This window comes from Strigops habroptila, chromosome 3, assembly GCF_004027225.2.
Source record: "Strigops habroptila isolate Jane chromosome 3, bStrHab1.2.pri, whole genome shotgun sequence".
Taxonomy (NCBI): Eukaryota; Metazoa; Chordata; class Aves; order Psittaciformes; family Psittacidae; genus Strigops; species Strigops habroptila.
The window spans coordinates 23,317,517-23,330,807 of NC_044279.2; the positions used below are offsets into that span (position 1 = coordinate 23,317,517).

Consider the following 13,291-nt stretch of genomic DNA (forward strand, 5'->3'; position numbering starts at 1 on the left):
AAAAAATGTGTTTACTTCAAGCGTTATATGTGATGTGTTTCCCAAAAGTTAGACAGCACTTGGTGGGATTATTTACAAGAAAGGTTTGGTTAAAATATGGATTTCTAAATAACATTATCTGATTATTAAATAACAAGGCCTAGTACTTTTCTTGCTGTCTAAGCTGAAGAACAAGAAGAATATTTGAATATGGGAATTTGGCACTGAATTAGAAATTCTTTCTCACCTCTCAAGGTGATAGCCAAGAGATTTATTTATCTGTATGTGATTTGTGGCTAAGGAAAGAAATTAGTATTAATTTGTTGTGTATTTGTTGTAATATCTTTTATGTTAGGGATAAAAGTAAGAGATAATTTACAACCTTCTTCTGTTATAAAACATACTATGTAGTAATTTACTGACTTAATTTTAGTTTCTGTGTAGAAAATAAAGCTTTAAGATTTTTATACAGCAGATTACTGTTGGTAATGATGTAAAGTTGGTAATGATATTCTAGGAATCAATTTAACCACTGCCCTCAGAGTTTTGTGCCTCAGCTTTCATCAGGGTCTCCTTGTTCTCTTCTTATCACACATGCTTTTTTATTTTTTTGTTTTTTAAAAAAAAAAAAAAAAGTTTTCTGTCCTTCTGTGCCAGCAAAAGTGTTTCCTGCCCTTATTTCCTCTTTTCCCCTTGTACCTCAAGGGCTTATAGGTTCTTCCTTTCTCCCTTCAGCCCCTGCATCCGTAATCTGCACAAAGATCGCCAGGTAGAAGTGTTCCTCCTCCTCACCATTATCCCCTCTGCTTCCTTACTCCCCTACTTCTTAGTTCTACAAGTGCTTTGTTCTTGCTGATGAACTTTGTGTCTCATGGGACATGTAGTCCTATCTGTATCCAGTGCTGGGCTAGACATGATTTGTATTCTTCTAATGCAACAGAGCATTGCACAAGGAGAGGTGAGAGTCTCTATGCTAGCCAGCTGTTTGCTGCTGGATACATAGAGTGCACTTGAGCCTGAGATACAGCCTTTAGACATTTCTCTCGTATTGCATCCTCTCTGGCCTAAAGTCATTGTTAATGTTTCTATAAAAAAGAACTCTTGGTGGATAAGAGAGGGGGAAGCAAAAACCAGAGTTTAATATTCCTCGGGCTTCTCGCCGCCCTCTTCTCCTCCCTCCAGTGCTGCTTCTCATGGGAGGACCAGACTCTCCAGTTTGTAAGCTGCTATATTAAGAAACTGTATACTGGAAGATACGGCTTCAGCGACTCTACAGGCTCAAATTTGAAACCGCAGAATTGCTTAGTCCTGCTTTGAGTGAACTGTAAGTTATTTCCTGCTCCTTTAACCATGTGACAGCTCTTTCTGAGCACAGCTAAGATGTGGTCATTCTTTGTAAGTAGACATTTTTTTTCCTCTACTCCCCCTCAGTCAGCCAAAGCAAATAGAAACATCACTTGGCTTATAACACTAAATAACACACAAAAGCATCCAAATAAGCTCCTCTCTGTAAAACTGTGCTTGATTTTTGTGGTTAACTGAAAAGAGGAAGAAAACTATGAACATCCTGTAGTGGTATGTGTTCTGTGCAATACCACAGGCAAAAGCTTCCCCTTGTGTTTGCAGAGAAGGAAGCAGTAGTGTCTAATGAATAAAATGCAGAGCTGGTTTTTCTTTATTTGCCTTTAGTCTGAGTATCTCAGGTATGAAATACATTTTATAACTGGGCACACAATTATGCATTTATGCATTTTGCATTTGTTTTTAGTAACCTGGCAATTAACAGTTTTTAAAAACTACTGGATTTGGGCTTTAATTCTGTGTGCAGTTTTATTTCAACCAGTATTTTTTAGCCATACAATAGGTGTTGTCATTTTGACCTTTCTTGAACAGTGTTGGCCTCTTTAAGTGTTACACTGCACTGTTAGCACTGTTTTCAGTTTTTGTAGCTGGAACTATAAGACTATACAAGGTTTTAAAGTGCCGTTGCAAGAGAAAATGCTGGTTGCACTTGATCTCTAGAACTTACTAGTGATTCAACAAACCACTTAATTAAAAAAAAAAAAAAAATTTAGTTTTGTCTTTGAGAGATTTGTCCATATCATATTCAGGTGCCAATATTTATATACTTGAGAGACTGCTATTACATCTGTATCTGTGTTCAGAGCATGCCCTTCCCTCCCTTAGTCCACATGTCTACAAGATGCAACACACCTATTTGCATTGTGTTTTTGTTTGATATGATGAAGGGAGGTGGATTTAGTGCTAAATGTTTCTCTAAGAGATGTAGATCTTCCTCCATGTCATGTTTTTCAGTTCATCTTTTTATGTCATTTAGGAGTTCTCTCTCGCTTTCAGTGCTTTGGTTCTTCATTGAGACGTTTCCTTAACAGTCTTTTTGAACATCTCTGGCTTTTGCTGCCTGTAAACAACAAATCCTGTCTATTCCTCTGCCCTCTGTTAGTATTGTTTAGATGAGGGTTGCTCATCGAACAAGTGTTCCTGGTGCTGCTCCAGGCTTCACCCTGTGTAACCAATGGGTCCATCGCTTGCACTGGCCATACGTGTCTGGACTGTACCTTTCTGTCCCTGATAACCAGAACTGACAGGCTCAAAACATGAGGTACACACCCAGAGTATATTGAAGTTTAGTGGCAGAAGGATGTATCTTGTTCTTTCTCTCTCCTCTGATCTGTGCTAATGTGTTGATGCTAACAAACTTAAGTAGGGCAGTAGCATGAACTCAGGCACTGTTCTGTGACTGTCCATGGTGTTTAATTTGTTGGCACACTTCCTGGCTAGCTCATACTTGCCCAACTTAATGAGCGTGGTTTTGGGAATAGAGTGGTGTAAACACAGTTCCTAATAGATGAAATGGGTAGGGCCATCCTTGCCCAATTTGTGTTGTATTGGGAGGAGAGAGAGTGTTCCTCTGTGCAGATGTGCATTCTGCTGCACCACTTGCTATACCACTTGCCATCAGATCCAGACAGTGCCCCTGGACCTAGTTACTGATATTAGCACAGCCAGTGAAAGTTGCCAGAAGACAAAAGGAATTGTGCTGGGGATGGGGAGGCAGAAGTGAACTACCTGTTCTAGCATTGTCAGTGGTACCTCACAGGATAAGGGTCAGCTCTGCTCCTGTTCTCATAACTGTTCTCTTTGACATCAAGCCGGAATCAAACCTGGGTTTCCTGCCAGCAACAAAATTCAATCTTGTTTCTCTGCTCCTAGAAATTGCTTTTGGAAACCTGAGAAAATGCAGGTGACTAGAAGCTTCCAGCAGATGAAAGTGTGCTTGTGCATATAACAACCTACTGCAGTGGACAGATTATCAGGTGCATCTGATACTGATGTTGTGATCACAAGCTCAAAAGGTTCCTGATCCTCTTCTCTGATTTCAAGAGGAAAAAAAAAATTTTGCTTTCTGGTAAGGAAACTTGTGGCTGTGCTTCTACAGACTGCATTACATACAGCAGGGGTGACCTTAAGGGCTGCTGCATTTCACTTACTGTACTTCTTCATTACAGAGCACTGGCCTACCAAGAAAATGAGTTCCTATCTAGAGCTTTCTTTTCTGATGAGTAATTTGTTAGTAATATAAGGAAAGTTTTGTGTGTCTTCAGAGATTCCAGGGATGTGGTGAGGTCTCTTGGAATCTTCCCTGCAGCTGCATTTTGGAGTGGTTTAGCAGTTTTCTGTCAGTTCAGATGCAACAATTGGTTTCCCACGTCAGCTCGAGACAATTCTAGGGTGTGAAGTGGGATAATTAATGATAGTTTAACCACCACATACTCCCTCTGTTCTGGTGTCTCGCCTCAATCATTGGTTCTGTCTGGGATGTAAACATGTGAGCTCAGACACCTTTTCAGTTCTTCTGCATCCACTAGATCTGTTAGTGTTTAGATGCCTCGGTTCTGTAGACACTTCCCTGAAGTTTTTGTTTTAGTGATTTTATTTCCCCCCTCTAATGTCCTGTGATCTCCTCTCCTGCCTCAAGCCATATTTTTTTCCAATATCAGCTTTCATAAGTCAGCACTGGCAGGAGCTGGACCCCTGGTGATGCTTGGCGCTGTACAAACACTTCTCCCACAGCAGGTAGTCTTTGCTTCAGAGCAGAGGCGAGATAGCAATCCATCATGGATTTAGAAGTTGAGTGCTTTTAGCCTTAATTTCAGGATGGTAACTTGAATGCCAATTCTGGCTGCAGTAATTGCTCTAGCAATGAAATGACGCAGTGCCAATATCCGTATCGCTGGAAACAACTTCTTCTCCAAGGTCACCACATACAGGCAGTGTCACTATGATGCAAGTCTGAATTGCCAAAGGGCATTACATAGCTGGCTTATTCCAAATAAACTAGCCATAAATAAGGATATCTGCCATGCACCATCAAGGCTGGTCTTTGACTTCAGATGCTTTGGGCACTTCGTTGAAGAGCAGCATGGAGCCCTGGTTTGTCAGATTATCCTGGTCCTGAAGTGAGCTCACTGATGTCACTTTTTTGACTGGGATTTTTCACAGAACTGTAGAGTTTGTTGTAGAACTGAAGCTTTTATGTGAGGATTAGCAGACTCAGAGATCTTAGTTCCACATCAGCTAATATAAAACTCTCAAGTTCTGAATCATGTTGCACATCACATGGTGGGTGGCAGAGGCCTTCTTCTGAAGGATGTACATTTGAATACAAATATTCTACAGGACACTTTCATTGGTGAAGCTGGCTAGCCTTTCAATCTATTCTGTAGATCTGCTTCACCTTCTGTAAATAGTCCGTGTGTCCAGGAGTGGGTTCTGGACTACCAAGAAATCAAGATTACTTCCTCCCTCACCTCCTCCCTAGGCTTGCTCAAGGTCTTGCTGTGTTACTGGCACACCCAACCTGCACACACCCCCATTTTCCTGTAGGAAGATCATCCCAGTATTGAAGTTTCTGACAAACAATCGCTAGATCTTTTGAGGACCCAGTTATACAGACTTCAATCTGATGTTCATAAAATCTACCTTGCTAACCTCTATCAACCTGTTAATGCATTGCAATTAAGTAGGTCCCACTCCTGTGATTAGTTCTTCCAGGAGACTGGAAGAGATACATATTTCTATACTCGTATAAAGTCTTTTGAGAAGGGTGTTATTTTTCTTGCACTGTGTCTTAATCGGGTAATCAGCCTGTTTTCTCTAAAATGTACACTCCTGGGACTCACATTATCTTTCATATACTCTCAACATCAAGAGCTTTCTGTTTCTGTGCTAACAGACTGAGGCTGTGTAGGTGCTCAGAGCAATTGGTGTAGTTAGCTGATCACAAAGGAAGAAAGTATCCATACAAAACATGGAACCCCAGTGCTTACAGGGGGTACCTTCTTTTAGTCATTGGGGTTTAAGTTACATCAATGCCCTTATGGAGGAATATCTCATTACCAAAGGTGTTACACTTCTGAAAAAATCAGTATATGTCATTAATAACCTTTCGTTTTTCCCTTCTGTTTAATGGTTACAGCCAGTATTAATGAACATTTTAATTCTGTTAGTGTAGTGTAACAATGTATCTGCTGTCTTTGTGCTGTTATAAAAGCACTGTAACTTATCATTGCATAAGTGGAGGTTTTCAGCTAAGTGACAAACACTTGACCTGACAGTAAGGCTGTTGCCAGGTCTACCAAGCCGCAAGAGCCAGTGGCAGTGTCTTAGCCTCACTGTCAGCTCCAGAACAGATTGAGACTTGGAGAAAAGTAGTTCAGGAGCTGAAGCATGTAATGCTTCAAATCTCACTATTGATTAGGGTAATGATACTGGCTGATTGGATTGCCAGTGCAATTGAAATTGATTTGGTTTAGTATTTAATTTTCACTGGGATCAAAAGCAAAGCTTTCTTAGGATCTTTTTCATTAAACGTATTATTTTGGTTCAACTTGCTGTATTTAATTCAGACAATTCTCACCAAAAAGAGTGAAGGTGAGTTTCAGACCCAGTGTTTCTTTGAAACAAGTGTTTTCTGTCCTAAGAGTTTTTAAAATATCTAAACTACTACGTTCATGTTAAAATTATATTGGTGTGGCTCTGGGAATTCTAAACTCCTGTACTGATCTAATAAGTATTGTTTTTTCTTAATTGTAAGCTTTGTTTCTAACCCAAGATCTAGTGCTACTTCAGTACTATTGTAAGTAGGGTGAAGTATTTTTTATATTATCTGTAAATACAGGCTGGTATGCACTTTTAACTTTTCATGTAGCAGATTTGTTACTGCTGTTGCACAATGTTCACAAGTTATGAATAGGAACACAGCAGTACCAGAGAGATAATTATCTTTGGTGGGGATGCTTTTGTTCTGCCCCATCCAAACATATGAATACTTAAGAGTAAAAGATTGCATACAATATCACTGCTCTCTTCCTCAGTTCTGCATGTGGTTCCTCATTAGAACTGCTGGGTGAAGTTGTACTACCAGCTCCGCACTGAAGGAAAAAATAACTGTTGTGGGATTTAAACTGGAAACTGGTGACTGGACATGGATACCAAGTGTTGAGTGTAGAGGAAAAATACATGGTGCTGCCTTCTTCCAAGAATTTTTTTGTTGTATAAACAAACACTTTAAATGAGTAGTTTTTTTACAGTTTTTGCTGTTTTGGTTGTGCCCAGGAGAGCAGGCAACGTTGTGATAAGTAACATTCTGTCTCTTTATGGAGCTACAGAGGAAGAATTTCGGCTTCAAGGAAGGAGCTTTCCCATCAACCCTTTGTAAAAGAACCTTGATGTATGGGGTGACAGTTGCCCTTATTGAAGGGCTGGGTCGGAACTAAGATACAGTGCTAGGGTGATTTTCTTGATCCTCATGTGCTGAGACTTTATGGGGTTTTGTTGCTTAGGGATCAGGGTTATCATGGAAGAGACCACTGAGAAGTGCCAGGTAGGTGGGAAATCACTTTTGATTCATAAAAAATAATTTTCCTTCTGCCATTAAGTTTTGAATCATGTGCCTTGTGCTCTTGATTCTTCCATCTTAAGAATCAAGTATTGAACGTGTGATGATGACTTACAAAAGCATTGGTAAGTTTGCTAAAAAGAGTTTATAGTTGTGTTTGTCTGGAAATAGGTGAATTGGCCATGTCTGACCACCATTCTGTGACACTGCTTCCAAGCTTTTAAAGTTTGTTTACACATGGGTGAATTTAAGTGGCTTTTGGCTTCCACAGTGCATTGGTAAATGCAGTGCTTTGGATCTACAAAGGAGCCTGTACTGACAGTAACAGTTGTAGCTGTTAGCTGTAATGTCAATTTACTCAAGGAACATCCCTCGTGGTAAAAGAATATATCTCCGCTTCCTTATCTATAAAACAGTCAACAGTTACCAGGCTATCAGGTATTATTTAATGTTCATGCATTGGGGAGTGATACAGAAATTAGGCTGTCTTAACCTTTGCTATTAGCAGAGAAGTTAGTATAGACACCCCTTATCCCCCTCCTCCCAAAATAATAGATTTCTATTTGTGGCAGCATAATTTTGTCTTTATTTTTGATTTATCAGTAGTTCTCAAAGCAAATTACAGAGGTAGAGATCTGCATCTCCATATTATAGATGAGGAAGCTGAGGCATGGGAGAGAAATAAATGCCATCCAACAGGCTGTTGCCGGAACTAAATGAAAAATAGCAGTCTCCCAAACATTCAGCTGATGCTTTCACTATTGAGTACATCTGCCCTGAAAGAGCTTTTAGTTTTGTATCCCTGGAATAAACTTTGAATATTGCCAGGGATCATATAACTACTACATCGTCATGCTATTTTTTTCCTGTAGTATATCTGTTTTTTAAGACTTATAACTGGGAATAACTTCATTCATAGCAGACTCAGCTGTTGACATTAAAAACAAATGAATAAAATCTTCCTCACAGTTATGTTTCCTTGTATCTGACTTGAATTATCATAACTGTTCTGGTCAAACATGAACTGCTGAAGGAGGAATTAAAACATTGAGTTGTGGCACAGTGAAAGTGTGAGGTGGGGGAGTTTACATCTCTAAGTACCTTTACATAAGTGGATTGAGTCTACTTTACAGGACAAGGACACAAGTTGTATACACAATTGCGAGACCAGTTGCTGGCTATTATTCAAATAGGGTTTACTTTTAATAGCCTTTTCTCCAATTTTTTGATATTTTGAAGGGGGTTCTTTGTTTTGTGTTGGCATGAAGTTAATGTTTTCTGTTAAAAGAGGTTTTTCTTTTAAAACAATTTAAGCTGTTTTATTTCAGTGTTCTCTAAGTATCTGAAGTCAAAATTCCATATTATTTTTTGTCCTCAAGTATAAAGATCATAAGAAAAATTCACCTAAACCTCACCTTTGCAAAGTTAATACTCTTTTTTTTTTTTTTTTTTTTTTTTTTTAATCTGGACCTGGGAATACGAGTAGATGCTAAATAGCATTTTCAAGGGCTCATTAATGAGTGTTCCAGAGCTGGGGTAATTCAGGAATTCCTGAGGCTTATGCTTCACATCCTTTCTGTAATCAATTTAACTGTTGTTCTGAAGATTTTTACTTGTGAATGTGATACATACACCATTAAGTGTGGCTATAAAGAAGTACTGTGAGTTTCTCTCTTTTAAAAAAAAGAAACAAAACAACCAAACCCACAAAACAAAACTGTTTTGTTTTTTACGGATCATAAGGGTCTGAATTCTAAAATATTTTCTCAAGGCACTCTCATATGTTTGAAGTGGGTGTGAGGATCTGCTTCTAAAAACCTGCCTTAAATATGGAACTGGTATGTGGCATCTGGAAAAACATTATTGCATACGAAGGCTGAAGAAAGAGGACTCTAGTGCATGAAGGCAATGGATTGCTAGTAGAAGGGAAGAGTGTGTTGAGTCAAAGGAGCTGGTTTCCATTATAGCTGAATAGGCAGTGGAACAGGACAAGACAGCTCAAGCTCCAATTTTATCCCATGGGTTGCATGAAATGCCTGATTCTTGCCTTGAATCTGTATGGCTTTAAACACTAATCTACAATTTCTGTGTATGACTGAAGTAGAGTTTTAAGAACTGGTTAATCTACATATCTGTACTGTGCTTTGTTTGTGTAAGGGTCATCCTAGTCTTTGGGCTCTTGCTTAATTTAAAATGGCTCAAAATCAAAACGTAGACTTTAACATTTCATCTGAAAATTCCCTGAGCTTTGGAAATGAAGAGTCTTTGATGCCTTGATTCGTAGTGCCTGGGGAGGCTGGGATGGGGCTGGAACTGCTAGACAAAATGTCTTTCTTCTGTAGTGAGAATTTTGCTCCACGGCAGTAGGACAGTGACAAATTTGTGGACAGCCTGTGCACAGCACACTTTCTGTTGTTCTGAAAGTAGCCAAATGTGTAACTTTAACAACAGAACACAAATAACCAACTGTGTTTTGTCATGTGTCTGCTGCTTTCTGGCCAGCCAAGATTTCAGCAGCCTTCAGCAGTGAGATGCAGCTGAGTAAGCTCCTAATGATGCTGTGCAGGTAAACAGGAAGTGACAGTGTTCAGCCTGTTCATCAGTGGAAACCCCAGGTCATGTATGTCATGTGGTAAATTATCTGCTAAAACGGGATGGCTTAGAATATTGTCATCTGGAGCATGCTTATGGTTATGGTTATGTCATATCTCTGCAAGGCTGAAGTCTTGCATGTGTTGTCTGAACTGAGGTCAGAGGATTAAAAATATCTTTATTCTGTGTCTGACAAAAGCATGTCTCAATTAATCACATGCTGTTTGATTTGGTTTTATATGCTATGCTGTTTACCCGTGTCTTAATTGTTGGTCTTCTGTGATCCACAGTTGAGCAACAAGTGTTTGAAAACAGTTGGCCAGCTCTAGCTGAACTGGGTAGTTCTGGGAGGTACTGGAAGTTTAAATGAGCTGGGGTCCGAAGACATTCACGAGAATGTGAGCTGTCTAACTGGCTGACAGGATTAGGAGTGAAGGATTACTTTGCTAGATAACTGCAGACTTAAGTCTGGACAAGCACTTTTATAGTTTAGATTTGTTAAACTGCAGTCCCTTGTTTCATCCCTTCTTTTGTTGTAACATCAATTAATGATCACTGGTGCCTTCTCCACACTGTATCAGTACAGGATCCTCAGTGAGGATATTGCAGCCGACTTATGTGCTGATCAGAACAAGGCAGGGAATCTGTTCTTGAGTATTGATATTTAGGGGGGGGGTTAATTTTTGGTCTCTTGATCCCTTAAATGTTTTGGGCTGTGTGTTGTGTGGAGCTGTCTTTTAACTTAGATTAAGATCCTTATGTTTCAGAAATGATAGGAAATACCTGAAGTAGCTTTTTGCTATTTTAGAAAGATCTTCCTCTCTTCTTTCTCCCTTCAAATAAGAAAAAGGCAGCATCTCTTACGCAGTGCCTTTATTTTTAGAAGAGCTTAACTTTGCTTATAGGTGGAAACAAATATTAATTTCTTGGCGTCTATACACAGTGCATTTTTTTAAATCAGTGGACAATTGTGGGGAATTAAGATATGAAAAGCAAGCTTTAAGCTTAAAATTGCACACTGTTGGTGATTGTAGCAAATAATTTCATAAGTAGTAGAATTGATGAGGCCTCAGTGTCTTTAGTTGAGTAATTTTCAACTTGCACCAAATAAAACTTTTCTCATGTGATTGAGTATTTACAAAAGGCTCTCCTATGTCAGTTCTGTCAACTAATGTGAGATCTTACTTTAGTTTTCCTGTCTGTGGAGCAATCAGTCTGTCTTCTGAAAATAACGTCCTGTAAATGGCATTAAAATTAGAAGATTATTTCCAGCTGCTTAACTTGTTGATATCTGCCAGCAAACTTCTGAAGTTCTGTATTCTTTCTTTCGATGGGAAATTAGTTTAAAATCCTGTCTGTAGCGTCTGAAGATAACTCTTTGTTACAATACACAATTGTCTTTAAATATAAGATTATTAGTAACTTGTTAAGTGTATCTTTAACAGCTCTTAATGCTTTAAAATTTGAAGTAACCACAGTTTACTCAAGTTGCAAATAAAGAGGCATCCACATCCCCAGTGGATGAACACTGTCACGTCAGACTCATTTGTGAAGATTCTGGAGGCAGCCTGGTAAGAAGACATAAATCATAAGCCAGTCTGAGAGTTGCAAAATCTAACTTAATAAAATCTAATTTCATAGTCAGTATTGTGGAGGCCTTGAAATATTTTTATGTACAGAAAACTCTGCGTGTACTATCAAAACAGTATCATCACACTTTTTTTGGTACAAGATGCAGTAACCATAAATAGCCTTATCTGCTGTTTTTAAGGGGGAAAAGGCTAAAAAGACAGTTGGATGCATCTGTTTTATGAGTTTTGGGACCATAATCCTTGTGGTCTGCTATTTTTAACTATCTCCATCCCTTCCCATCTAAAGCTGCAAAAGTAAGTAATTACAAGTTGGTGCTTGTGAATACTCATTGAGACCTTTAAAATTTGGTGAAAGCGTTGATTTGTGTTAGTATTTCTTGCTGTTATGTCTGAATTGCACCTAAACCATCACTAGACACCCAAACTTAAGAAGGTTGTTTTACTTACTGTCCAGGGCTAATGAATATTGGAGGATTCTTAACCTACTTGGCCTAAAGTTTTCTAAATTTCTGTGAGAGTGCTAGGAGATATTTTTGTCTACTTTAGCAAATGCCTCTGCTACTTAGAATGTGGAAATTGTTAGGGAAACATGCTTGCATGTTGTTTATGTGGCCTCATTAGTTAGGGGTGATCTGAATAGCGTCAGGCTTGTTCGGTTCTTTAAGAGCACTGCGGAGGAGATTGCAGTGCATGCCTTCTGTAGGATTGTGTGGTGATGAGAACATTCACCCTGGAAGTGGGTTATCAGCCCTTCCTAGCAGGAAGGGAGCACACTGTTCCCACATGGCAGGAGACATCCTCAATGCCAAGAAAATAACTACATTTTCTCTTGAAACAGGAGCACTGTGCAGAAGGAACATTAAACTGCCAGAAAAGAGCTTGGTTGTGTAGGCCACTGAAGGCCTTCCCTTCAGAAGGAGAGGAGGTTCAGGGCCTGGTCTCTGCAACAGGTTTTGTTTCTGTATTAAGAGTGATGAGAGAAAATGCAGAGCTGTGTTGAGCACTGCAGAAACGTTTTGGGAAGCTCCATATATATATGAAATGGAGGATAATTGCAGAACAACAGGAAGGTATTATTACTGTCTAACTCCAATTTTCTTTGCTTTGAATAACATGAATTTATTAAAATATTGACATTTAAATGTGTAATTGCTTACACAAGCTTTTATTTGAGATACGCTAAGATTTCAAGCAATATTTCTGCTTGATTCATGAGAGCTACTATTTTGGGGGGTGTTTTTTTTTTCTGCAGGGTACTTGTAATCTAGAGAGAGAAATGTCAGCCACTGGTTTCTGTCTAATTGCCTAATTTTCTGTGGATTAGTTGTTATGTCTTACAGAGTTAGCTACCCTGCATTCTCACTTCTGCTTCTTGTCTTTCTCATTCAGGAGTCTTAATGAGTTTCCGTATCTTCTTCCATGACTCAGATAATGCTAGGTGATTAAAGATTGCTTTGGTACCGAAGCTTTCTGTTCTTCTTACGGTGAAGATTAGAGTTACACCTCACTGTTTCCCACAGTGAAGTGGTACTTGATGTTAGCATATCTCTGTTCCTGAACCCTGATGTCCAAGGAAGACTATTAATCACCGCTGTTTTAATGTCAATGAATAGCAATAGCCCTTGATTCTTGGAACACCACCCTAGAGGCAAACTGTGGGCTATCTTCCTGGGCTTGTATCAAAGAAGTGAGTAACCCAGGAGCACCCAGCATCACCTGGTCAGGCTTCAGCATGTTGGCTTAGCCACAATAAGGATTTCCGCTATAGTATGTCTTAAAAAATGTCTGCCACAGGTACCTTCTCACCAGCTGTAGTACTGAACAGGACATTTTTCCCAGATTCCTACTTTAGGGAAAAGATAATACAAATATTGATTTCTACTTTACAGGGTTTGAATTACACTTGACTATTCACGATAGCTTTTTTTTCACAGAAAAAGTAGCTAATTGTGTTGACTGTGACTTTCAATCCAAAAGTCTTCAGACTGACTTTGTGAAGAAGCTACTGGCATTGTATCAGCATGGGTTTTTTTCCAAGAGGTTACTCTGCTTGGAAACAATTGCTGCTACTTATATTCTTACAGGCAAGATTCTCCCCCTCACCACCACCCGCTCCACCCCAGTTTTATTTGAAAGGTGCTTCAGGGGTCTGGGAAGGATAACTAAGAAAAGCAAGCCTGTCATGTGATTAAATTACATATGCAGG

General features: G+C 39.2%; 1 protein-coding gene across 3 annotated transcripts in view; it reads left to right on the plus strand.

Annotated features, from left to right (window-relative positions):
• WASL (WASP like actin nucleation promoting factor) overlaps window positions 1-13,291 on the plus strand; it is a 51,657-nt gene that overhangs the window by 8,170 nt on the left and 30,196 nt on the right. Inside the window, exon 1 of one of the 3 annotated variants that reach the window (XM_030479108.1) lies at window positions 1,963-1,983. The exons of the other annotated variants lie outside the window; for them this stretch is intronic. Within the exon in view, the coding sequence (XP_030334968.1) occupies window positions 1,978-1,983 (6 nt within the window). The 5' untranslated portion in view covers window positions 1,963-1,977. Of the gene's footprint in view, window positions 1-1,962; window positions 1,984-13,291 lie in introns of those variants that run through there. 3 annotated transcript variants of the gene reach the window in all.